A 24,833-nucleotide genomic window follows, 5' to 3' on the forward strand; every position below is an offset into this window, starting at 1 on the left:
TGAGACAAACAAGGAGAAAGTAAAAATGCAGCGATGACTTGGCGATGCTCTGTAAACTGACTTCAAATTATAAAGTTTCTTAAATAATTTTAATATTAGTTTCAAATTAAATAAGTATTTTTTAGAGAATACTCGAATTAAAGTCTTATTTTTGTTTTCATATCATTCGATAGAGAATTTCTTGCTTTATAGATTAATTTGAAATTAAAAAGTTTCTTAATTCATTGCCATATTATTTTTAAATTTTAGCAAGTAAGAGAGCTACCGTCCAGTCTGCTTGACAGTGAGATACACAATTTCAATAAAAAATAAAAATAAAAAAATGTCGGTATTATTCTCGAGATATAGTAAATTAACATACCGAAAAAATACAAAAACATACAAAAGGATATATTTGATATTATTCCCAAGATATATCAAGTTAATATACAGAAAATATACTAAAATATACTAGAGGCTATGTGTGGTATATTGATATACAATTTCACTCAAAATTTACCATAAAGTACATTAAACATGAGATTTTTAACCAAAGCAACTATGTAGATCCCGACATATGTATGTAAATATAATATCATACTTGTATAGTTAGACTATTCAGTTGACTATAATCAATATACCCTTTCATGATTTTTTTTGTCATTTTTATATACTTGTCACTCGTGGGAAATATTCTCTGGGCACTTGCCCAACCCAAATGCTGGTTTTATAGTTTTAGGAAGTCATTTTGCTGAGATTATGTTTTAAAAAACATTTTACTATGGGAGTGACACTTTAATTATACATACAAAAAAAAGGTCAGATTGAGAAAAACCGATGAAGCTTTTATTTTATGAGTCATGCTCCCTTATCAATAGATTTTATAGCCATTTGGCTTATTAAGCGCTTATCGTGCAAGCATAATCATTACCCACAACTAGCTCCGCATATTGATATGTACATGGTGATAATTGATTTCAACGATTACTGCTCAAATACTAATGGTAATTGTATTGGGAAAAACATGTGAGTCTATCGGGTGTGACAGCAATCCGGCAACAACTGCGAAGAAAATACTTCAATGGTTGTAGCTATCGCCTGCAGCTTAAATAGTAAAAATGAGGAACGCGTTCGTAGTACATTTTTAAAAGCAAAGCGTTGTGAGGAATGCAACTACTATCTATTGTTCAACGGGAAAACAAAGTACACCTGGCCCTCGATAAACTCGGACTCTTTTAGCACGAACTCGGTTACAAATTTTCTCTCATCCCCCTTATAACACGCTAAATATCTCGTTCTTACACGATTTTTTGATAAGGAGCCACCAAAATGAGAAAAAATGTTAAAGCAAACTGGCTTAATCTATAAACGCCTCCAAATGCTATAAACATAGCATAGAAACATATGATCTACTTATTTTTTAACATTTTCAAGTTTCTATAAAGATTAACGTGTTAAATTATTATATGAAGCAACTTTTTTTAACTAAATACCGGCTTTTAGTTTTGAAAATATGAAGCTTTTGCATTTAATAAAGGCATATGCATAATAATTTTTGGTTAATTTTGAACAAATGTATGAAACATTAATAAAAACATACCAAATTTGAACAATAAAATTTGTTTGCTTCACTTGCACTGCTCTCAAGTGACAATTCTAACTAATTCTTAGCTTCAATTATTCTTAGTTATTAGGTTTATGAAGCTTATTGATGATCTACATAATGGGCAGTGATAAGAAAAGTAGAGCAACAAAATACTCGCACATCAAAATATTGTAGTAATAACTTTGATGAACAATAACAGCTAATCCCTAAAGGATTACATGTGGTAAAACGTTGGATTGTTTTAGATAACAAATAATCCCTAAAAATAAGTATATTGTTTTGGCCAAAACTCTCGTTATTAACAATTTTATTTATATGCAATATTGATATGCGTGTGGTCCGAAATAAGTCAAAGATAAGCTATAAATAAGAAATCCCGAGAGTAGAGAGAAGACTGCTTGATAGATAATGACAATGATTAAAAGGTATTCTAAGCACAATATAGTTTGATTTTATATATAGGGTCTGTGACGCGCAACGGAAGAAACCTGAATTTGACGCCTACTTTATGCTCGTTTTTGTTTTGTGATGATTGGCATATCCATTGTGTTGACTACACTTGGAAATATTCCACTACAAAATAAGTAAAAGCATTCGTAATTTTCGTAATTTTTTAATGCAATTTAAACAGCTTGCGCTGTGCTTAGTAAACCTGAATAAAATAATTCAATAAGTCATAGTCATTCTAGTAAAGTAGTTCTTCATAAACATTTTGAATACTTTTATTTGTGTGTATTTTTTTGTTTGCTCAAGTGTTCGGGAATATCACAACGACCGATATTGTTAGAGCGTTCTTTGCAATGTTGTACAAAATACTCTGACGTTAAATTCGTTCGGTACCCTCTGAATCAACGTCACGCAAACAAAGTTAGGGAAATTACAAAAGCTGTGAATACACCGAATATTTTTGTGCTAACATTTTGACGTAGCTAATTAAAATAAAAGTAAATTCAATATTTAAAACCTACTTCGAACATTTATTTATCAATATATCATATTTGTTGGACTTCATTTTGGTGATCCATAAATTGAATTCCATAATTTTTTCGAGTGTAAACGATTTCTGGTCGAACAGTCTAATTAGCCAACTAACGAATGGCAACAACAATACAAAAGACTGATAATAATTCGGGCCATACACAAAAGCGGGAAATGCTTCATGCCAACATTGTCATAGCCCACCCACACACACATACACACATACACATACATACGAGTCTGCACACACCTGCACCTATACGTAGATAAGGTGTTTTGGGATCTCGACTCTTTTTGGTTCCTAGCGGCACGATGGAAGCGATTAGTTCGGTCGCAATGTCAACGAGAAGCAGAGGTAGCTTCGTCAAGCTAGCGCTACTGGCGTTACTGATAATGTTTGCGTTCTTGCTGCTGCTCAATTCGCTGCACAACACGGATCTCGATCTGCGGCAATTGGAGCAGCAGGAACTGCAGCAATCCCGACGCGAGTTTGAGCTGCGGCAACGCGAATCACTCAATCAGAATCGCATACTCAAAGCCCTCGAACGCAGTTTGCCACCCGTAAGCAAGGCCACGCCGCCCCCCAATCAAACTGTGGAGGAGCCCGTCGATGAGGATATGGTCGAGCAGCTGGAATACGAACTGCCTGAGGTCGACTATAGTTTTTGGTATCATCATGCCAAGCCACAGAATTATAGCCTCGGCAAGAATTGTTCGTTTTATCCCGATCCGCTGGATCTGCAGCTGCACAACACTTATTGGCAGACCTTTAACAATGCCAATGTCACATTTCGCATGTTTGCCGCTTACCTTGATTTGCGGAAGGGAGTTAAGGGTCGCGGCATTGTCCGTGTGCTGGCGACAGCCAATCAAATCGATGTTAAATTCCCGCCCACACAATGTCAGCTATGGTATGAGAATCATACGCGTCCGATTATCGTCAACGTCACCGAGTATATGAGCACATGGTACAAATCTTGGGGCTCACGCAATAATTACAATTACCCACATTTGCTGAGCTGTCCCGTACCCGATGCTCTGCCGCCCCAATTGGGGCGCAGTATCCCACGCACTGTCTCCCTATCGAGTAGCAGTTGTGAATCTGCCACCAACTCGTTGCGCATTCACTACGAAAATTCGGCCAATCTTACAGCGCGTCCTGGCACAACGAATGAGACATCGAGTCGTCCGTTTAGTTTTGGCGTCTGTTTGAAGGGTTTCGATTTTCCGTATGCTGATCTATCGGAGCGAATAATCGAATGGTTTGAGCTGCATCGTTTAATGGGCGCCACCAAGATCTATGCGTATATGTATGATGTGCATCCGGCTGTGCAGCGTGTGCTCGACTATTATCAGCGTACCGGCTACCTCGAGATGCAGCAGCTGACGATGGCAAATGGGATGCCACGGCTGCGGCATTATCATCATCTCTTCATCCATCGTCGCATGCTGGCCAAGCGGCTGAATGAGTTGATAGCTTACAACGATTGCTTCTATCGCAACATGTATAAGCATGACTTTATGGTCAATGTGGACATCGATGAGGTGATCATGCCGCAGGGCGCTATGCGCACCTGGCAGGACATACTGGATAACGATATACCGATAACGAAAATGAAATGTCCGAACGGACATAATAGCTATTGCTTCATCAATGGCTACTTCACCAAGGTGGTGCCCGAGGTGCGCAATCACGAGCAACTTGAGACCGATGAGCTGTATGTGCTGCAGCATACGATGCGATTTCGCAACTATTCGAGGCCCGGTTACGCGACGAAGTGTTTTCACGATACACGCTATTCTGAAGCGTTGCACAATCACTTTGCGCTCAGATCGATGAAAGGCGGTTGCGGTGCACGCACATTGCCCACTGAGTTGGCCCAAATGCATCATTATCGCGAGCCGGACAATAAGTATAACATCGACACCGATGTGATTGAGGATCGCAACGCCTGGAAGTATGCACCAGAGTTGCGTTCGGCTGTCGAGCATGTGTGGCTGCATTTGGATGATGTGCTTCTTCTCAGTTCGTTCACAGAGGAGCAGCGCATGCTGGAGGATCCCGATACGGATGTACAGGATCCCGAACAGCAGCAGCAGACTACAAAAGACAAGATTTAGTTAGTGATTAAAATATTTTGTTTACATTTTTTTTTTTAACTATTTATTTAGATTTAAGTTAGTCTTATGGCTATGCATACAAATTATATTAAGCTATACACACATACTCGATCGATTTGTAAAATAAATAATTTTCTTTTTTTTTGACCTACTTCTGAGAATTGCATTTTATTTGCAGGGGATATGCGATACGCATATTATTAGACCGTATTATCTGAAAATCTAGAACAACTACTTGTAGTTTAGGCATAGGAAATACTCACAAAACAAGTGCCGTAAGTCAAAATGCGACAAAACTCACATTTATCAACTTCAAGAAGCAATTACGTATTTTCCCATCGTCTGTAGTTGTCGCTGGCTGATGATGACTCTATAAAAACATGCTACACACTAGCTATATGCGACATACTTGAGCGGTTTGATTATTGTTTTGTACCCTGCAATGAGCATATGGCAAGGCATATCGATTTTTGACTACATTTAATAATACAAATAAATGTATATACAATTAAATAAATTCAAAATAATAAAGTAAAGTTACAAAGCATTTGTTTTTGGCTTACCTGAATTCCCACTTAATTCATAAGTTGCGCTTGGCAAGTGAAATTTTCCACTGCACCCAAAAGTATGCAATGTTTTTTTTTGCGTCTCAGTTCGATGTCTTATCTCAATGTGCCGCCTTATCTATTGCCATTCACACTTGTCGAACGCGACATAAATACACTAATGCTTCACACATAAATGAAAATGAATCATTCTCGCGCCTCTCTCACTCTGACAATTGTGGACTTTCGCATTTATAGAAATTCAAGAAATCGTATGAGATAAGCAACAACTAAGGCCTCATGACTATGCAGGAAATGCACCTGCAGATAAGACCCCTTTCTTGAGGCAATTCTATAGATATGTTGCTTACTGTGAGTGTGGGGTTAGTATATGTATATAAACTAAGTGATTGGGTCTTAGTTAATCACTAAGATAAGACTGAAGGCGGAAGAAAATGTTCTTAGACCATTTTGTAGTAGTAAACGTTTTTGTTTATTATTAGCAATAAATAGAGTAGTCATTAAATTACAAAGTACCGCACATAATACAAGAACTAAAAAAAAAAAAAAAAAATACATTCACACATATGTCGAATATGTTATCGCTACTTTATCGCAGAACAAAAAAAAAAATACATATATAGATATGAAAAAAAAAAATCGAAATGGGCATAAGGAATACTTTAGACATTTTTGGTTTTTCGTTTTATCTTTTTTTTGTAGCTAAGGGAATGAGTATGACATTGTGTAATGATCGTGTCGATTCACCTAATTACGTAGCAAATGGGCGCCCAGTGTAAGGGCCAAAGTGCCGGTGAGTGTTGTGGCCAACGCAGAGGCGCCACCGCCTGTGTTGTTGGCACTGGCGAGGAGGACGGGACGCTCATTGGCACGGGCATCCATCCAGGCCTTGCAGTCGGTTTCGTTCTTCACAAAGCGGAAGATCGACTGAACGATGTTCGCCGGTGTAATGTCCGTGCACTGCTCCAAATGATGCACGACACAGGCCTCAAAGCTCTGCAGATCGACGCAATGGGTGGGCGAGAAGAGCAGCTCCGGGCTATTCATGAAATCAGCGATTTCGCCATCCTTGGGCATATAGCCATGGAATGATTTGTTCGCACAATGACTTATCGCCTCCTTGTTGGCCTCCAGGCACTCGGGACCGCGCTCGGCAATGAACAACACCAACTGATCGCCGCCACGCGAACAGGCGAAACCCAACAAGGACTTTGCCAATCGAATCATCGTGGCCTGTTGACGCTGTTCCTCGCGGGTCAAACAGGGCTTGACCTTATCTTTGAACGCATTCAAACAGGTCTCGGCTTCGGGCGCCTTCTTGCAGTACTTGTTGAACACGGTATCCAGCTCACCAATCAGACGCGCGGCATCCATTTCCTCCTGCACGGCTGTGATGTTCATCAGACCGCTCAAACAGGTGCCCAGATCGAGGGCAGCATTCTCGATATCCTTGTAGAGCGTTGAGTTATCGGAGCCGGTGACCTTCTTGCACTTTTCCCGATACACGCGCTTGATATCATCTGCGAAAGTGAGAGCATATATCGTAATTATTTGTATTGGCATCAATCAATCTATGACTTACCCAAGCTCACGTTTGTGTTTTGAAACTCGGCGGGAAGAAACTGCTTGGAGACGCTGTCCAACTGACTGGCGCTAAACGTGGGCGTTTGGGAGGCGGGGCTGGCGCGCACCTCCAGCAGCAGGGCACCGAGGGCTGCCAGCAGGCAGACGGCCAAGAAAGCGTATTTGTTCATGTTTGGCTCTCGAAATCAAATCGGAATTGCGATCGGTTATTATCTATATTTCTTTTCAATTTTTCGATTTCTTTTGTGGTTTGCGGCCACCGTGCCCGTTCGTTCAGCGCGCGTTGCGGCGATTGAATGAGCGAATGAGCGTCAGCAAATGCGACTTGAGACTACACACTGGCGCACAGTGGTGCACAGCGTATTGGTCTGGTGTTAAAGCAAAATCGGGGCCGAGCTGATTGACAATGTTATCAGTTCAAAGCCAAATACTGCTTATCGGCGAGCAAGTAAGCAAGCAAAAGCAGAAAAAAAAGGTTTTAAACTGTCAATATATGCACACAGATATAATATATAATAATTTCGATTGTTATATGCTTGATCAGCTGATCGAAAATCGATTTTTATAAGAAATATGGATGCATATTGAAATGCCTTTGCTTTGTTTATTGACAATATAAAAAAATATATACATATATAATAAATTTGATAAAATGTTTAGCAAATTTAAAATTCAAGATAGAAAGATTAGTTTTCTGCCTTATAATTTAGTCTAACCAAACACCAAGTAGAATATTGTAAAATGTATATATATAAAATATACTTAAAGCTTTAAATTAATAACATAAAATGTTTAACATATTTAATATTTAAAGAAACAAAGCTCAGCAACTTCAAAAAATATGGCTGCATATAAAAATTCCTTATATAAATATGAAAATGTTATTTTTTTTACACATTGTAAATAAAAATATGAAGAACTGTCTAATAAATATAATATTAATATATCAAATTGGTTAAGTGTGTTATGGTTTCGCTTTAAGTTGTTACCAAATAGAGGTATGGAGACTAAAAAAAGGGCTTGTAAAATATTGATATAAAGCACTAAGCAAAATTAAATCATACATATTCCATTACGTAGTAATTGGAATTGTTTGGATAGCGCAATCAATTGAAGTGCATGATTAAGTTTCACTTTTTAGTGTAGTGCTTTATTTGCAGATATGTCACCGAGTGCTGGAACACTCGAGATAATGTCGATGCTCGCAACCACTGTGCAAACATCGCTGTGGATTCATGGTGGGGCTTTGTCAGTTGGCGATGTGACATCATTTAAGTGTATCCCATATGGATTTCACACCAATAACAACAACAACGTGGGCAAAGGGCAGACAGAGTAGTATTTGCCTTGTCTTTTGGCGTATGATTTAAAGCAAGAAGTCGATCAATTGAATTGTCGTGCCGCGAGTATCTCTACAAATGTATGAGTTAGATAGTCGTTGCTGTACTCTATACATAATGTACACCGGAAAGTTATGCTGTTCGCATACACATGTACGAGGCAAGGCAAATCTTATCTGGGCTTTTGCCTTAAATGTTTATTTATACGCTTATTGCACTATCGATGTATTTGATCGTCCGTTTAGTAACAGTGTCGCCATTGTCGGAATGCTCTAAAACGACGAAAAATTGATAACGCTCCGCAAGTATAAAATAATAACAACTTCATCAACAGCGGCCTCGAGCGTTCGATTGCAACGTTTGCGGAATTTTCATTTAGTGCCTACCTTAGATTTGTATTTTCAAGTGCATCCCGCGAATCTTTCAGCGTTCACTTAATGTGGATGACCTGCTCCACATTTTAAGCAAAATTTAATATTTTTTTTATTGCTGAAATAACATATTTTCATTTTTATAGCACTCTCAATGTGCGTGTTCATAATACGAGAAGATGTTTCATAATTCTTTTATAAATAGCGTCAGCAATTTTGCAAGTTGACCCCATACAAAACGTAATCGGAGTTTAAAGAAAATCATAAAACAATTTCAGAGTTATTGCTGCATGCATTTTCACTTTTGACAAATAAATTACATTAATAATTTATAAACGAACAACAGTTTTTACTTATTATTATTATTATTTTAAATAATTTTAATAAAATGTGTTAAATTTAAATGTTTAATTTTTACCTTTACTCACTCTAATTCAAAAACAAAATTTGGCGCAAAAGTCGCCGCATTAATTAATGTACATTTTAATATCTATGCATAGCGTGTAATTGCTTCACCTCAACACTTAGTTGCCAGAGCTTTAATTAGTCTAGTCTCAAGCGTAAATTGTACTAATAATTAAGCAGTCTGTTAGCGCCGCATAAGTGATATGCATGATCTCTTGAGTCAGCTTGTTGAATAGTATGTGTGTATGGATCCAAAGCTCAAACCGGTTGACAAAAGTAGAAGCCGAACGATACTCAGCGTTTTATTTGGGTTCAAAGCTCACACACATAACCGGAACATTTGCTACGTAATGACAGCGATAAGCTTTTATTGCTCAATTGCTACATATGAATGAAAGAAAGAAATAGAAAAGCAAGCAGCAAGAAGCATTAAGCTTGAGCGTCTTGTGCAAAGTACAATTGAAAAGCGACGCACAATATCTTTATGTTATCATAAACGGGGATTGACGCATTTATGGCTCCTTGAAGAATTTTGATAAATAAATGTTCTCACAACTTAGCAGAAAACTTACATTCAATTATCTTATGTAAAACAATAAAACCAAATATGAAAACGAATTATTTTTTTTTCGGAAGACTTAAATTATTATAATTTTTGTAAATCGGCAGCCACTTTTAAAGCTTAAATATTTTCAATATACAATACACAAAATATACAAAGAACTAAATTATTATAGTTTATGAAGTGTTTTACATTTTGTTTTAAAGATAGAAGCTTATTTTTGTAGTATAAATTATTCATATATAATATTAGTCAGTTAAATATTTTTAAATAAAATATGTTATATTTTTGGGAGTTGTTTTTTTAGGAACATTTTTTATTTCAGTTGCAATTTCGATGATAAAAATCAAAAATCTTTTTATTTTATTTAAATAACAAATACAATTCCTTATTGTAATGAGATAAACCAGAGTGACTGAGGCCTTTAGGTAACATAAAAAGTACTCTCCTTAAGACAAGATCTCAAGTCTCGACTCTCCCAGCAACTATTTCAGTTAGATATTTGTTTGTAATTACAGCGAGGCTTAAGCTAATGGAACAACTGGGCATAGACTTCCTTTGGGAAGTTATAAACTGTTTAAATAATGCCCGGCTTGAATTTGTAGGTTTAAATACGTTTTTTTTTTATTACTCATTATATATGCATATACTTACTTTTATACTTACTCTTCCTCCCTCCCTCTCTCTCTCTCTCTCTCACTTGCACACACAAACACTCTCTGTGTCTCTGCCGGCGCATATAATGAACTCAAAGCATACTTTTAGGGGCAACTAAAACGGAAGCAAGCAGCCAACGGAAATGCCACAAGCGTATACTGAGTATACACTGCGTATGTGTGTGTGTGCGAGTGTATTGCGTATACGCCGCGTGTTGGCCCACTTAAGGGGCAACAACAGCAGGCAAAAATAAATGCAGCATGTGAACTGCATGTGGATGTTCATACTGTGTTAGGTATGTATGTACATATGTGTATATGGTATATACTTATGTATGTGTATCTACTTGTGTGTTCTTAGCATGCTTTGGCTAATTGTGAGTCAGCACAGGTGTGCCAGATGATGATTATACCATATTTGAAAATCTCATCTGTTGCAATCAGTTTGTCCAGCAAAGGAGACTCTCATCAAAGTGTGTGTGTGTGTGTGTGTGTGAGTGTGTGTGTGTTTGGTACTGATTATGCTGCCTGCCTTGGCTGCTTTATGAACTGAGTCAACAGCTTTACCCCATCCCAATTAAGCTCGCAAATATATTTAACAAGTTAATGAATTATAAACATTCACACAGAGCGGAGAAGCGAACAAGAACAGAGCATTAAATATGTACATATAAAAGAAATATAATAAAAATAATAATAGTAGCAGGAAATGAGGCAAGCTTTGGCTTTTGTTGTTGCTCTGTTTCCATTTGACTGCTAGTATTGTGGGCTGTTGCGTGGGGGCGTGGCATGGCCATGACTGTTTGCAGCAACATGGTATGCTTTTAAATGAAATTAAGCTAATTTAGGAAACAGCCAACGTGTCGTCGTCGTCTCCGTTGTTGTTGTTGTTGTTGTTATGTCTTTCTTCGTCCCCTTCCCTTTCGATTGCCTGGGACTTGTCGTCGACGACGTACTCGTCCAGAGCTGTAGTTTAATTCAATGCAGGGCCACCGCACACATCACGAACTGAGTGCGAGTGTGTGTGTGTGTGTGCTATTTGGAGCACATGCTACCTGTCCATGTTCGTTGGCTCGTTCGTTCGTCTGGCGGGTGTATGTGTGTGTGTGTGTGTGTGTGTGTGTGTGTGTGTGCTGTATTGTAATTTATTATCCTGCATGGCAAAAGGGATTTTCATCAATTAATCATGCTGACGATTCTGTTGCAGTTGGACAGCCAGAACAACACACTGTTGGCCCACACTTAATCGGCCTTGTGCCGCACACACACATACACATACTCGCACACACACACACACAAACACACTGAGGATGAGCTCAAAATCTGGCTACAAGTTGAAGTTTAGCTTTGAGAGCTCGCTGCTATATGTGGGTTTGCTTTGCATATTTCGTAATGGCCATAAAACAAATGGTTAATCCCTCAGCGTTACTCGAATTGAAATTGCTTTAAGTATTTGGTTGAGAAGTGAGAGCGAAAAAGAGTTGCTACAGTTTATTTAAAGCCTATCAATCACTCACAACCGAAGTGAACTCCCAAAATCAGTCCAGACATTCCGATTTGCAATTTCAACTCCTTGTGTGTCTGCATTTTGGCAAAACACCAATCAACCAACCAACCAACCAACCAACCAACCAACCAACAACAACAGGAGCAGCAGCAGCAGCAGCTTCCCAAGGAACACATCCTTGGCAGTTTTGCGTGTCCATTGGCCTTGGCCTTAGACAGAGGTTGTGCTTGGAGTGGAACGGGTATTAAAGTGATTTATGGAGTGACTGGGTCCATTGCCAACCAGCGACCTCGACAAAGCACAGTCATGTAATTTGTGAGCAAAACTATTTCAACTTGATGCTGATACTAAAGGAGTCAGCTTTAAGTATATGCTATACTATATATATATATATATGTATGTGTGTGTGTGTGAGCAATTTTCTGTGCGATTGCATCTATTATTTAAAGGCAAATGCGTTTGAGGTGCGCTGACTGGCAAAAAGCATTAGAACAAAACTTTTTAAGGTAATTTCTCCGTTTAGTTTATTATGCAAAATTTAATTTGTATAAGCAAGTCATCAATTGCTGCTCAAACTAAAACTAAATCTAAAATTGTGCATTTCATTTGAGCAATTAAAATATATATGCTCGTTAAAGAAAATGTTTGTGCAATTAAAGCATAATGCTCAATTGATTGCCATCAGGCCAAACATTTGCATATTTCGCCTGATTACCAAGTAACAACATCAACAGTGCACATCAAACCCACAGCACACTGAAATACAACGTAATAAAAGTCAAATTAAGGCCAAAAACCAAATAGCAATACAATGAAAATCAACGTCAACAATTTGACAAAACTGAATTGACAAATCAACGCAAAAGCATTTTATAATCGAAACGAATTGATTGGCACAGTGCAAACACAAATGCGTTGGCCAAAAGGCCTCAAAGTATTATTTATTCAAGACGAAACTTGAAAACTAAATTAATTACTTTGCAACAGGTCAAAGCGTTTTCAGTTCGGTGGCCTAAAGAAATAATGCAACAAATAGTGTATAATGTAGGTAAATAATATTTGATTTCATATTTTTGTCACGCCCACTTTTGCCTCCGTAAATCGACGAAAATCGAACAAGCTTAAGTTTGAAGCTTTTTGGTATATACTATAATACCAGACAATCTGGTATATTTAACAGTCTATGATATATTTTGAATGTAGTACTATATCAATACACCAAGTATAGCATTTAGTATATTTTTAATATACGTGTGCTATACTAATTTGGTATATTTTCAAATTAATACTTTACTGTATTGTTTTTAAAATGAGTATTGAGTATCTTTCAGTCAAGCAAACTATATTGTATCTTTCGTACTTGTAATTCATCACCTTTTTCTAATTTAATAATTCTTTTAAAAGTAAAAATTTTTTAATATTTTTAAACTTATTTTTCAGTAATTTAAACAAGAGTACGTAGCAATTTCTTCAAAATTAATTACACACAACTTGTTCGTTTCAGTTGGTTTTGTTTTGGCAGATGGAGCTTAGTTCGCAACACGATCCAAGACAAATGCATAAATTCTGTTTAGCATTAGATAATCTTGAAATAAAAGTTTGCCAGCGAAGTTCTAGTGAAGTATTTGCCATCGAAGCGAGTTTCTTGCCTGCAAAGCTTATTTAAGCCATAAATTTGTTGCTGTTGCCTGCCTCATGATGCTGTCTCTCTCTCACTCACCCTTTCTCTCTCTCTCTCTCTCTCTCTCTCTCTGTGCCTTTGCCACTAATGTTGTGCTGCGTATGTTGCTGTTGTTGTGGCTTGTAACAACTATATAACTGGAGCTAGTCTACATTGTGATGTAATGTGACACCAGCTGCTTAATGTTTTGGTTAAAAGCATTTTAAGTAAAAATGCAACACACAGCGAAAGATACACCACACACACTCACTCACACACACACACACACACGCTAGCACATCTAAAGAGAAGAAATGGAGCAACTCCCCGTGTTGCACGTTGCCATTTTGGGATGGCGTTGCCGTCGCTGCCGCCGCTGTTGCTGTTGCTGTTGCTGCTGCTGCCTCACGACGAGCACAATAACTCAGCGCCTTTTACTGGCCGCAAGTGCAAGGCACTGGAGTAAAGGCAGAAGGCAGCAGGCAGCAGGCAGCAAACTCATCAGCACACACACACACACACACACACACACATACATATGCTGGCAATTTGCTTAAGCGAAAGGTTGCAACATATGAGCCAAAAAACTATGCAACAAGCAACAGCAGCAGAAGCATGCGAGATGCGCCCAACAGGCAGCAAAAACAACAATGAATGCTACAGTGGCATACATATTAAAAATACTACAACAAAATTCTAATATTGAAAAACTAGCAAGATGTAAAATTAAAAAAAATTTCAGTTTGCAATGCAAATCTGTAAGTTAATAAATTTATAAAAAATGTAATTTTATATTCAAGAAAAAAAGTTTATTTTTGTTGTATAACTAATGAAATATAGAATTAGGCTATATTGTAATGTATAAGATTAACTTTCATTTAAATTATATTAAATTTTATATGTCAATTAAACACCAAATTTTATTTGTTATTTAACAAATAGCATTGGAGTATTAGAATAAGAAAAAAGAAATTATAATTTTGTATAACTTCTTAATTTCAAATTTAAATTATTTTACAATGAGTAAGCTTTCATTCCCATTTAATTAATATTTTTATGGCGAAACAAAAAAAACTATAATATTAAATTTTGTTCTTACTTAGCTTTAAGTTTAAAGTCGCAAAAAAAATATACTATTTTAATATTTAATATATATTTAATAAAAATATATAATTTTGCCCATTCAAAATATATTTTTTGAATGAAAGTGAAATAAAATAATTGTAATTTTATATTCTAGCCAAGAAAATTTAGGTTAGCGTGTAAGTGAATTTGTATTGATTTAAAAGCGAATAATTTTGATTAAGAATAATTGCATTGCAGATTTCATATGCGAATAAATTAAAAAAAAATTATTCTGTCATCTCATTAGGGAATATTACTTAATTATTATTTATTACGTTAATAAAGGTTACTTTATTTTAATTTTACCCAGTTAAAATCGCATTTTGTTGCACTGTGCGTGTGGGCTGTGGTTGCCAGACCGGGTAAAAGCATCGACAAGAAACAGCGACTGCATAACATCATCATTCATTTGCGCTCAGGTGCGTTTTTGTGTGCGCACTTTTGGGGCACAAACAAACAACAACCCAGACACACACAAAGACGCACATACACAGAGGATACACACACACACAGCCAAGACTAAGACGAAGACAGCTCTCGTTTGCCGTTTAGTTGTGTTTGCTTTTCTGGTGTCTGTTGCATACCTTAAGGCGTATTTTTAATCTCCCATCTCTTGAACAACAAAATCCAGCAACTCGACTTCTATGCTTCTAGCCAAAAAGTTTCGAAAGTGTTTTCTGGTTTTCTGTTGATTTCAACCATGACTGTGCAGACCACATGATTTTGTCTTAAGACACACAGAATGAAGCTACGTCAATGTCAATTGAGCAGAGTATTTACTTAACTCGTTTATTGAATGGTAACAAATGTGTCTGCTTAAAATAAAAGGCCACCGCAATGACAATGATATCAGCTGCAACTATGTAAATACATATTTTTCTTTTTTGGGACCATGAGCCAAATATTCTAATTGTTATTTTATATTATATGTTTTCTTACACCTGATTACAATGGACAAAATTATGGTTGGGCTTTTCTCTTTTTCTTTCTGAGGTAGAAACATACTTTATTGGCCTTGTTTTGAAATCTGTATTTAAATAAGCTAAGTAAACAAGAAGAAAAAAAAGTCGTTTCAATTATTATTATGGACTTAGCTTTAGGTGTTGTTAAACATTTCATCAGCAAAGTTTTATTATCTATGAGATAACTGAACAACAACAAAAAACTGTCAGATAGTTAATTAGTAAATGTCTTCTAATGATAAAAACCTATCTAAAAAAACAAATTTCTAAAGATAAAAAACGCCCTTGCGCGATAGACCTTGCAAGAGCAAGAGAGCTGAGAGATAACTTTCTACTAGCTTAGGCTATGGATATTGCTTCACGCAGTTTTTGCTCATCGTCGAGAATGCGTTGCTCCTCGGCCTCCTGCATTTGAGTGATGTTGGGCAGAAAGCCAAGTTTCTCGTATTTGGCATAGACGCGTTGCTGCAACTGTGGCTGAAAACGCCAGATATTGTCATCGGTCACCGGATTAATCAGACGTGTCTTATTATCGGGCTCGCGATAATGCTGCAACTGCGCGTACTCAATTGGAATCGATTTCGGTTCACATTCCCCCGTCTGGGCACGGTACAGTGGAAAATGATTGTGCAGCCCCACGGCATATTTGGTGGAATGCAAACACTTGGCCGCCGAGTAGCGATCACAATGCTCAGCCGTGCGTTCCACGTGCTGTAGCATATAGTAATAGCTGGGCAGCTGCTTGAAGACCTTCGGACGATCGGGATAACGCGGGAAGTAGGCATTGCGAAAGCAGAAACTAGCCCAATCCGAGCAACCCTTTGAGTCACGTTCGTAGTCGGGCACACGGTAGCCGAGCTCAATCAAATCATTCCAATTGGTGACATTGTGCAGCGGCATGATCACCTCATCGATGTCAAAGATACCCACGTAATCGTACTTATACATGTTGCGGTAGAAGCAATCGTTGTAGGGTATCATCTCGTTCAGTATGCGATTGAAACCGTCCGAGGCCATGGCATAGTGATGAAAGTGTCGCGGCGAATGCGGTTCACCGCGGCCCAAGGACATCGGACGCAGCTCGACAAAGTGCGGTTCATTCGTCTTGTAATCGTTGAGCACACGCGTCATATTCGGATGCATTTGTGCGTCATAGAACACAACCTTATCGACGCCCAGCATACGCAGCACTTCCAGCCACTCGATGATGCGCCACGACATATCCGTGTATGGGAAATCCATTGCCTTGACACAGACCATAAATCGACGACTCGATTTGCTCTGTTGCACTTCCGATGGCTCCGGCAATTCGTGCACCACGCGCAACAGATTCTTGGCACGATCGCAACGATCGGCCACCAGCGATACCATTTCGGGCACCTCGGCTTTGCCGCCCTTCGGCTTTGGCAGCGGACAGCTGATGAGCGTCGGGAAGAAGCGACGCGATGCACCGCCCCAGATCCAAACGATCTTGTGATCGATGCCCTTGACGATCAGTGGCTCCACACGATCCTTATACCACAGCTGGCAATAGATGATCGGATAATCGACCTTACCCTCGGACCCATACAGATTGATCATCGTCAGCAGACGGACCAATGGTGTCTTCGGAACAGTCTTACGATCGTCGTAGTAGGCGCCAAAGAAATAGAATGACGTATTCTCAATCTGCAGCGCTTGCCAGTATTCATTGTGATATTCGATGTTCATGAAATCGGGCGCCTCACCGCATTGATTTGGCTTTACGTCCCGAGGGCGTCGCAGCAACTCCTCGAGTGGAAACGATGGCATCTCTTCGCGTATGAGCTTCAGTCGCTCCTCCAAGTTGGGTTCTATCAAAGCGGAAATTAATAACAACTGACAAAAGATTTTTTTTTTTTAATTAAAATACTTTACCTTGACGTCTGTCAATGAGTAAATCATTGATAAATTTTGAGGTACGACCGCGACTAACGCGGTGTATATCGGAGCTGTTGACACAAAGGAGCACTAACAATATGAACACCTTGATGGAAATGATCACGAAAAGTATCTTAAAGAGTCGCGTGTGTTTGCCCAACATACTGCTCTGTTGGGTGGGTGGTTGGGGAGGAGGAGGAGAAGGTGTTGGGAGGAGGGAGAGAGTGCGTGTCAACGAGAGTGTGCGACGTTCACCGATCAGCGTTCGACGTTTGACTTGTGGCAACTATTTCCAACCTGCACTCAACAGCTCCCAATTTACGCTTGCTGCGTTCCCATCGCAGTCGCAGTCGCAGTCGCTGTCGCTGTTGACGTCGCCGTCTCGTCTCAGGCGTAGGCGTAGGCGTAAACACATCTATCGCAATATTTGATAAAAGCGAAGAAAGGAAAACAGAATTTTTTTGGTTTAACATGCATATGTCTTTGCCATCATAAACTTTAATTAGCCTTAAGTACTTGGCATTTGGCATTGATGAAAAAAACAAATGAATTGCCCAAGTCAATTATGCTTAGATAAGTTCTCATTATAAAATATAAAAATTTATTTATCTGAGTGCTTTCAAATTGTAGCTTATACTGGCACAATAATATAGCCAAAGAAACTTTAGCCTCGAGAGCGTTTCATATTAAAGTTCAGGTTAAAATAAATCATCATCATCATCATCTTTATAAAATGTATTCTTTAATTTAGACCCCCAAAATAAATTAGGTATTTACTTAAGATGCTTAAACTATGTTTAGATTATCTGTCCTTATTATTTTATAATGAACAATTCAATAATTGCAATTTTGCTGTACTCCAGAAAAGATCTTTAGCTAAGGTAAAGCATGAGTTCAGTGTTCCGAGTTTGTTGCCATCCAAACATTAGCATTGACGGCGCTTCAGATGAAATGGGATCAAAATATGATCAATAACAGTTTTTGAACAAAGACACAACAATTCTACACGTTTGTCAATTTTAGAGAAGACACAGATATGAGCACATTTTGTATCGTCTCTAAAACAAATATTTTATTAGTCTGGTGTCTACATGGAGCATCTTTTTATTCCAATTTGATTATTAGTCGAGTGAAGGCCTAATTTTTGATCTTACACTTGAGCAAACACTGAAACGAGTTTGAGCTGCTTTACATTGTTAACATATGACGAATTTGCAGCTGTCATTGAAAGAAATGAGAACGTCAATGTATCAATTGGTTATTCGAAAGTTTACTTACTTACAGAGCGATCGAAATGTTGAAAAGTAAAAAAAGATTGCTGAACATTTTGTCAATTTGAATAAAATAATTGAATATTCCTTACGTGTCACGATGCATATAACATAATCGCATTATAGATAACATTTTGTATGAAATATTGATTATATATTTAATTAAATCATTTATTTATGATATTTAAATGCAGCTTAATAATTGATTTGGATTTATTAGTTTTTGTTGTTTGTTTTGTTTTTTTTTTTTTTGTATTATTGTATGTAAGAATATGAGGAAACAATAAAAATTGTTTTGCATTGTTCGAAAGGCGTTTTTATGGGTTAAGCTCAGCCTTAATTTCATGTATGCGCTTAAATAGTACAAAATTGTTGCACTTCTAATTAATTGCATTGCACAAATAACAAAAACAACGCATAAACAAAAAAGAAAGAAAAAAAAAACAATGAAAACAAGTGTGGTTGAAAGTAAATACGTGTTGAGTATATTTTAGCTATGTTGAGCTCAACTGTTGCGTACGCTATTAATTTTTGACTTGAATTGCCAAATAATTTATGATATGAGTTGTATTTAAATATTCTATTTATTTAAATTTGAAAATTACAGGGTATTCTAGTATGCTTGCTGACAGTTCGAATAGAGTTAAGCTACGTTTTTTTTTGGTCGACGAAATGGTAAAATAATTATTGGGAGCCAACAAGCGAACTTGCATTGCAAATTACGCTTGAGAGCACATGAGTATTTTTTAATTAAATGTTCAACTCTAATCCAGTTGGGAAATGCAAATGCAGTGCGAATGAAGAGTGGGGAGAGGAGAAAAGCCTGTTGTGCTGTTGGCACATCAAAAAGCAGATGAAAATCCTAACTAAAATACTGCAAAAGCAAAGTGAAGCGAACACAAAAAACAAAAGCGGAAACGGAAACGATATGCAGCAAAGAAAAAGAAGAAGAGCGAGTGACTGAGGCTGTCAGCAGAAACGTCTTAGCCACGGCCCATATTGAAATATTTTGCTGCTTACGCGATGTCCTCTGCTCGGTTTTAGGTGTCTGTTGACTGCATTGCATCCCATTGCATCCACAAATCAAAAGAGAGAAAAACAACTGGAAACTGAAAGTAATAGCAAAAGCAAAACGCAACGCAACATGAGCCTGCCATGTTGTTTGTTAATTAAAATTGGCACAGCAGCACACAACAATAACAACAACAACAACAACAACTAGAATAGCTTTTACTGCATTTGCGTGGTGGATGGTTGGGGCGGAGAGGGGAAACGCATTTCAAAGTAGTTTGAAGACAGGTCAGGATTTAAATATTACATTTATGGGATTTGGCTTTGGATTTGAAATTCGAATTTGAATTTACATTTTTGGCAGTCCATTTGGATTACACACACACACACACACACACACGCCAAGCCAACTATGCAAAAATGGAAAATGTATTCCCCAAACAACAGGCAATAACAGCAGACCGTTAGTATTTTATGATGCTTTCAATAAAGTAAAAAAAAATGCATATAGAATATCAAAGAATGAAATACAAAATAAAAGCAGTATTTTTAAGCAAATAATCCAAAATAAATAACTGCAGGGAGTGCGTGTAATAAAGCATTCCAACTGTTGCCATTTATTAAAGAGAGCACTAAAATTGTGGCAACAAGTTTTAAAGCATTCAGTCTTATTTATGCTTGTTTGTTCATGAAGAGAAAGAAGTCATCACAAGAAAAGAAGATTTGAACATTAGTTCAAGTTTGTAACTGCAGTCGAAAAATATTAACAACATCAACAATATTGGTAGTAATGTCATTAATGAGCTGCTTAGAAAATTATAGTCAAAGTAGCTTTTAACGAGAGAAAGCAGCAACATTTGATGCTAACAATAGCAAATAGCAGCAATATTGAGTGTGAAATAACAGTCAAGCAACAGTTTTGCAATGTTTGCAACCTTTTCTCCACTCCACAACTATTTTACTATAATAAAATTAGCTAAATTTATAATTCGCTCACATTTAAGTACGGCATAACAAACGTCAAACTAAGCACTAAGCACTAACTTCAACTTAAGCGTATTATTATAAGCTAAAATGGAGCATTGCTGTTAACTGGGGACTATTTGTGTTGGCTGGCAACATAAATTTACCTAAAGCAGAGCTAATTTTTTATTTAAAAAGCAGCCACACAACACATCCACATCCACAGCCACATCTACATTCCCACTTTATCCAAATGGCAGCAGACAAAAGCAAAGCTAAAGGCAAATGGTATTTGAAATGGGGAATGGGAAAGCGATTTATGTGCTGCCAATAAATTTACTCAACACTTTGGCCCCCCAACTAATACAATATTTACATCAAATTGTTGTACTACAAGACGGGCGGGGGTGGAGTGGACGACGGACAGCCAAAATAAAAAATTGCAGTGCGTATATTTTGCAGTTGAGTTTTGCCTTGGACTCACCGAGTTTCTTGAGCTCTTTGCGCTTTCCCTTCCCTCCACTCCCTAAGACTGTCATTTAAGTTAAAAGCGCATTTGTAAGTGCGCTGTGACTGTGCAAAGTACACTACTATGTATATATATAGTGTATGTGTGTGCTGGGACTGTTGCTGGGAATTGGGAATGGGTCATTGGGAAAGGAATAGCAAGGAATAGCCAAGAGAGGAGCTTTGGCCTGGCAGCCAATTTCAATCCCTGTGCGCTTTTTAAAAGCAAATCTGGCACAAGCTGCGCACTTCTTGGCGCATTTAATGTCTGTGTTGTGCAATGTTTTTGGCATTATTCTTTTGGCCTTCCTCACGAATGGCACTTTATGATGGCGCTAAGTGTTAAGCACACATCACTTCGGACAGTCAAAAGTGATGTGACATTTATTACAACTTACGCAAAAATAAACGCGCCCACGCTGCGAGCTGGCAAATAGTTTATCTAGAAGCACCCGAAAGTATGCTACGAATTTCTAATTGATTTTCCCCATACACAACAACAAAACTATGCAAGTTATACATACTTTGAGGGGTTGCTCAATAATGGAATGCTGTAGAGCCAAGCACCTAAAAGTATGCAATGTACAATTTTCCTCAAAGTTGATGATGGAGCAACTTTTAGAGTTCAACATCCAAATCTAAGGCAAAAACTTGCACAAACAAGGTGTTCACCGTAATATGTAGAAGAACGTTGCCGATAATAACTTTAGGGCATGATGATGACTACGTTGACGATGATGATGATAGAGGCATAGATTTCAGGTAATGCCATGCACTCAGCTTCTGACTAATTGCAATCTCAATTTTGAGTTTAGCAGCTTGAGGATTCGGTTTCCATTTTTGGCCATTGCATAGCCAACGGTTTTTGTTGTTGCCTACTTTTTCGACTTGACATTTTATATATGTATGTTGATGTATGTATACGTTTGTATTGTATATCCTTGTAGCGCTTGCCTTCTGGCTTATTTTCCATTTTCCTTGCGCCACCCACTCGATAACCCCATTTAAACTTATGACAGCCGGAGCCAAATGAAAGTTTGCTCTTTTGCTTTGGCTCAATAACACTCGACATGAGCAAACAAAAATGTTGCCATTAGTTAAAGTTGGCTTACTTATTCCCTTCCATTTCCACATCCATGTCCTTCAACTGCCATCCACTTCCGTCTTTCTTTTTTTTCTTCTCTTCTTCCATTTTTTTTTTTTTTTTGGTAAGCAGCATAATAAGTTTCGAGCACAACTTTTCACAGTTTTTGAAGTGCAGCTAATAAGAAATGCGTGAAGCGTTTGCTTCACCGTGTCGGCCGAGTGTGTTTCGAGTGCTGTGCTTGAGTTTGTGTGTGTGTGTGGGTGTGCTTTTTATATGCATGTGTGTTTTGGTGGTTGGGCATGTGTAAATATTTATTTAGAAACTCGTCAAGTTTTTGCGTGCGATTGGAATTGAAATTTGGCTTTGGCTAGGCAAAATCCTGCTCAGTGTTTGACACACACGTTTTCCACTAGTTAAAAGTTTTTTTTAGCTTTCAAAAATGATGAAGAAACTACTTAATTTAAAAAGTGTTAACATTTTGTATACAGATAACAATTTTAATTTGTTTAAGTAGGCAGTTGGCAGCAAACACAAATTTGAGTTAGTCGCAAAGCAGGCCTTGTGAAAGGATCCGTCAAATCGTTTGCTTTCTAGAACAGTAATAACATCGTTTGCATGTTGTGATTATCCAAAAATCAAAAGCAATAAAATCCAATTTGGAGCCGAGCACAGATCAAGTTATTCGCGGGCGCAATTGAAAAAAAAAAATTATAAAATCCAACAAAAGTAAAAATGCAAAATATACATTTAATGCTTTCTTATATTGTTTTCATGTACTTTCCTCTTGCAGCAGAAGATTGTTTTTTTGTGAACAGAGGAGTGCGATATGTCGAACTTTTACAAGATGAAGAACTTTGCCAATCCCAAGACAATGTTCAAGTCGTGCTCCAACAACGATGATTTCTCCACAGCGCCGGTGCAAAGCTGCACCACCTCTGGCCCTACCTCTGTCTCTGTTACTGCATCTGTCTCTGTCTCTGTTACTGCCACCCCTCCGCCACCGAGAAGTCCAACGAATCTGGCCACAGTAACAGCAGTGCTAGCTGCAAAAGCATACTCAATGCGTCGGTATGCTGCAGCGGCGAGAGTTCTCCATGTTCTCCTAGTGATTCTGTAATGGTTGAACCATTGGCCAGCGATTTGAGTGCAGACGAGCAAGAGGACAAGAGCAATGAGGACAGCGATGGGAATGTGCAATCGGTATCCAAGGAGCCGCATCATCCGTTGCACAGCGAGTGGACGCTGTGGTATTTGGAGCCGGATCGCAGCAAGAGCTGGGAGGAGATGCTGCACGAGGTGGCCAGCTTCAAGACGGTGGAAAACTTTTGGAGCTTAATCAATCACATCAAGACACCGTCGGAGATCAAAATGGGCAGCGACTATTGTCTGTTCAAGAAGGGCATACGACCGATGTGGGAGGATGAGGCGAATGTTAAGGGCGGGCGTTGGGTGATCACACTCAACAAGACCAATAAGAATGATTTGGATAATTTTTGGCTGGACACAATGCTGGTGCTCATCGGCGAGAGCTGTGACTATTCGGCTGAACTGTGCGGCGCCGTCGTCAACATACGCAAAAAGAACAATAAGATCTCGATTTGGACAGCGAATGGGAATAATGAGGAGGCTGCCTTGGAGATTGGTGGCAAATTACGCGATGGTCTACGCATGGAGAGCGCCTATGTGCTTCAGTATCAACTGCACGAAGATACAATGTCCCAGCAGGGTTCCTTGATCAAAACCATATACACACGTTAGGGGGGAGAAGAATTTTAACTCCGAGCCGAAACAATTCAACCAAGTCCCTAATGTCCCCCCACTCTACAGCAACTACACCAAAAAAAAGAACACAAAATCTATTTTAATTCAATCGAATCGAGTTTATAATACACACAAACACCCACACACACACACACGCACACAAAACAATTCCATTGAAAACACACACACACACACACACACACAAAACATAGACGTATATAAAACATTTGTGCCTTTGGCCGATTTGGATGTCAGTCCAAACACAGCAACTGCGGCAACTGCATGAAATTAATACCAAGAACGTCTGACGCTAGTGGCTGATTCCAATGACGCCAACCAAATTTCTAGTCATTATAATGAAAACCGAGTAGTTTCAATTTTTCTGCTTAATGTTCCCAATTATGAATATCCAAATTGTTAGGTATCATTATAAATTCATTGTCCAATCGTAATAAAGCCTCAAAATGTTTAATGCGACTAGTTTCTTAGTTATATTCAATAAATTTAATGTTATATACATTTCTTTGAAATGAATTTCTTGCCTGATAATTACATATTTGTAAACCACATTTATAGCTACAGCATGAATACAAAAAGTATATACCAAACACTAGGATTTATTTTTGAAGAGCTACGAGCAAAAGTTGAGGTGAATCCTCAATTAACGAATTATTCTAATTAATCTAATCTTCCTCTTAGGAGGATGAGAAGTGACGCAAGGGCATTTGGTAGCATTCAATGAAAACATGGCCTGACAGTTTGACTTTTAGTTTACACTACTACTAGTTAATAACAATTTTTAGTAATATTCAATAAATTTAATGTTATATACGTTTTTTTGAAATGAATTTCTTGCCTGATAATTACATATTTGTAAACCACATTTATAGCTACAGCATGAATACAAAAAAG

General features: G+C 37.9%; 4 protein-coding genes across 5 annotated transcripts; 2 read left to right on the top strand and 2 right to left on the bottom strand.

Annotated features, from left to right (window-relative positions):
* The first annotated feature begins 2,398 nt into the window (after window positions 1–2,398).
* On the top strand, window positions 2,399–4,839 carry LOC133848257 (uncharacterized). The gene has a single exon (XM_062283750.1). The coding sequence runs from the start codon at window positions 2,876–2,878 to the stop codon at window positions 4,682–4,684; it is 1,809 nt and encodes a 602-aa protein (XP_062139734.1). The 5' UTR covers window positions 2,399–2,875; the 3' UTR covers window positions 4,685–4,839.
* A 727-nt stretch (window positions 4,840–5,566) lies between these two features.
* LOC133848258 (27 kDa hemolymph protein) lies at window positions 5,567–7,137 on the bottom strand. The gene is made up of 2 exons (XM_062283751.1): window positions 6,833–7,137; window positions 5,567–6,770 (listed from the first exon to the last, which is right to left on the bottom strand). The coding sequence occupies exons 1-2, from the start codon at window positions 7,002–7,004 to the stop codon at window positions 5,998–6,000; spliced, it is 945 nt and encodes a 314-aa protein (XP_062139735.1). The 5' UTR covers window positions 7,005–7,137; the 3' UTR covers window positions 5,567–5,997.
* Window positions 7,138–15,072: 7,935 nt separating this feature from the next.
* Window positions 15,073–17,594, bottom strand: LOC133849102 (uncharacterized). The gene is made up of 2 exons (XM_062284978.1): window positions 17,319–17,594; window positions 15,073–17,254 (listed from the first exon to the last, which is right to left on the bottom strand). Exons 1-2 carry the CDS (start codon window positions 17,482–17,484, stop codon window positions 15,762–15,764), a joined length of 1,659 nt encoding a protein of 552 aa, XP_062140962.1. The 5' UTR covers window positions 17,485–17,594; the 3' UTR covers window positions 15,073–15,761.
* Window positions 17,595–22,723: 5,129 nt separating this feature from the next.
* LOC133848543 (eukaryotic translation initiation factor 4E1) lies at window positions 22,724–24,073 on the top strand. 2 transcript variants are annotated; one of them, XM_062284162.1, is made up of 2 exons: window positions 22,724–22,886; window positions 22,951–24,073. In XM_062284162.1, the coding sequence occupies exon 2, from the start codon at window positions 23,277–23,279 to the stop codon at window positions 23,916–23,918; it is 642 nt and encodes a 213-aa protein (XP_062140146.1). In that variant the 5' UTR covers window positions 22,724–22,886; window positions 22,951–23,276; the 3' UTR covers window positions 23,919–24,073. The 2 variants fall into 2 exon arrangements, with proteins under 2 accessions (XP_062140146.1, XP_062140147.1); XM_062284163.1 differs by having other exon boundaries at window positions 22,728–22,886; window positions 22,954–24,073.
* Window positions 24,074–24,833: the final 760 nt, after the last annotated feature.

The sequence above is a fragment of the Drosophila sulfurigaster genome, chromosome X, assembly GCF_023558435.1.
Source record: "Drosophila sulfurigaster albostrigata strain 15112-1811.04 chromosome X, ASM2355843v2, whole genome shotgun sequence".
NCBI classification, from domain to species: Eukaryota; Metazoa; Arthropoda; class Insecta; order Diptera; family Drosophilidae; genus Drosophila; species Drosophila sulfurigaster.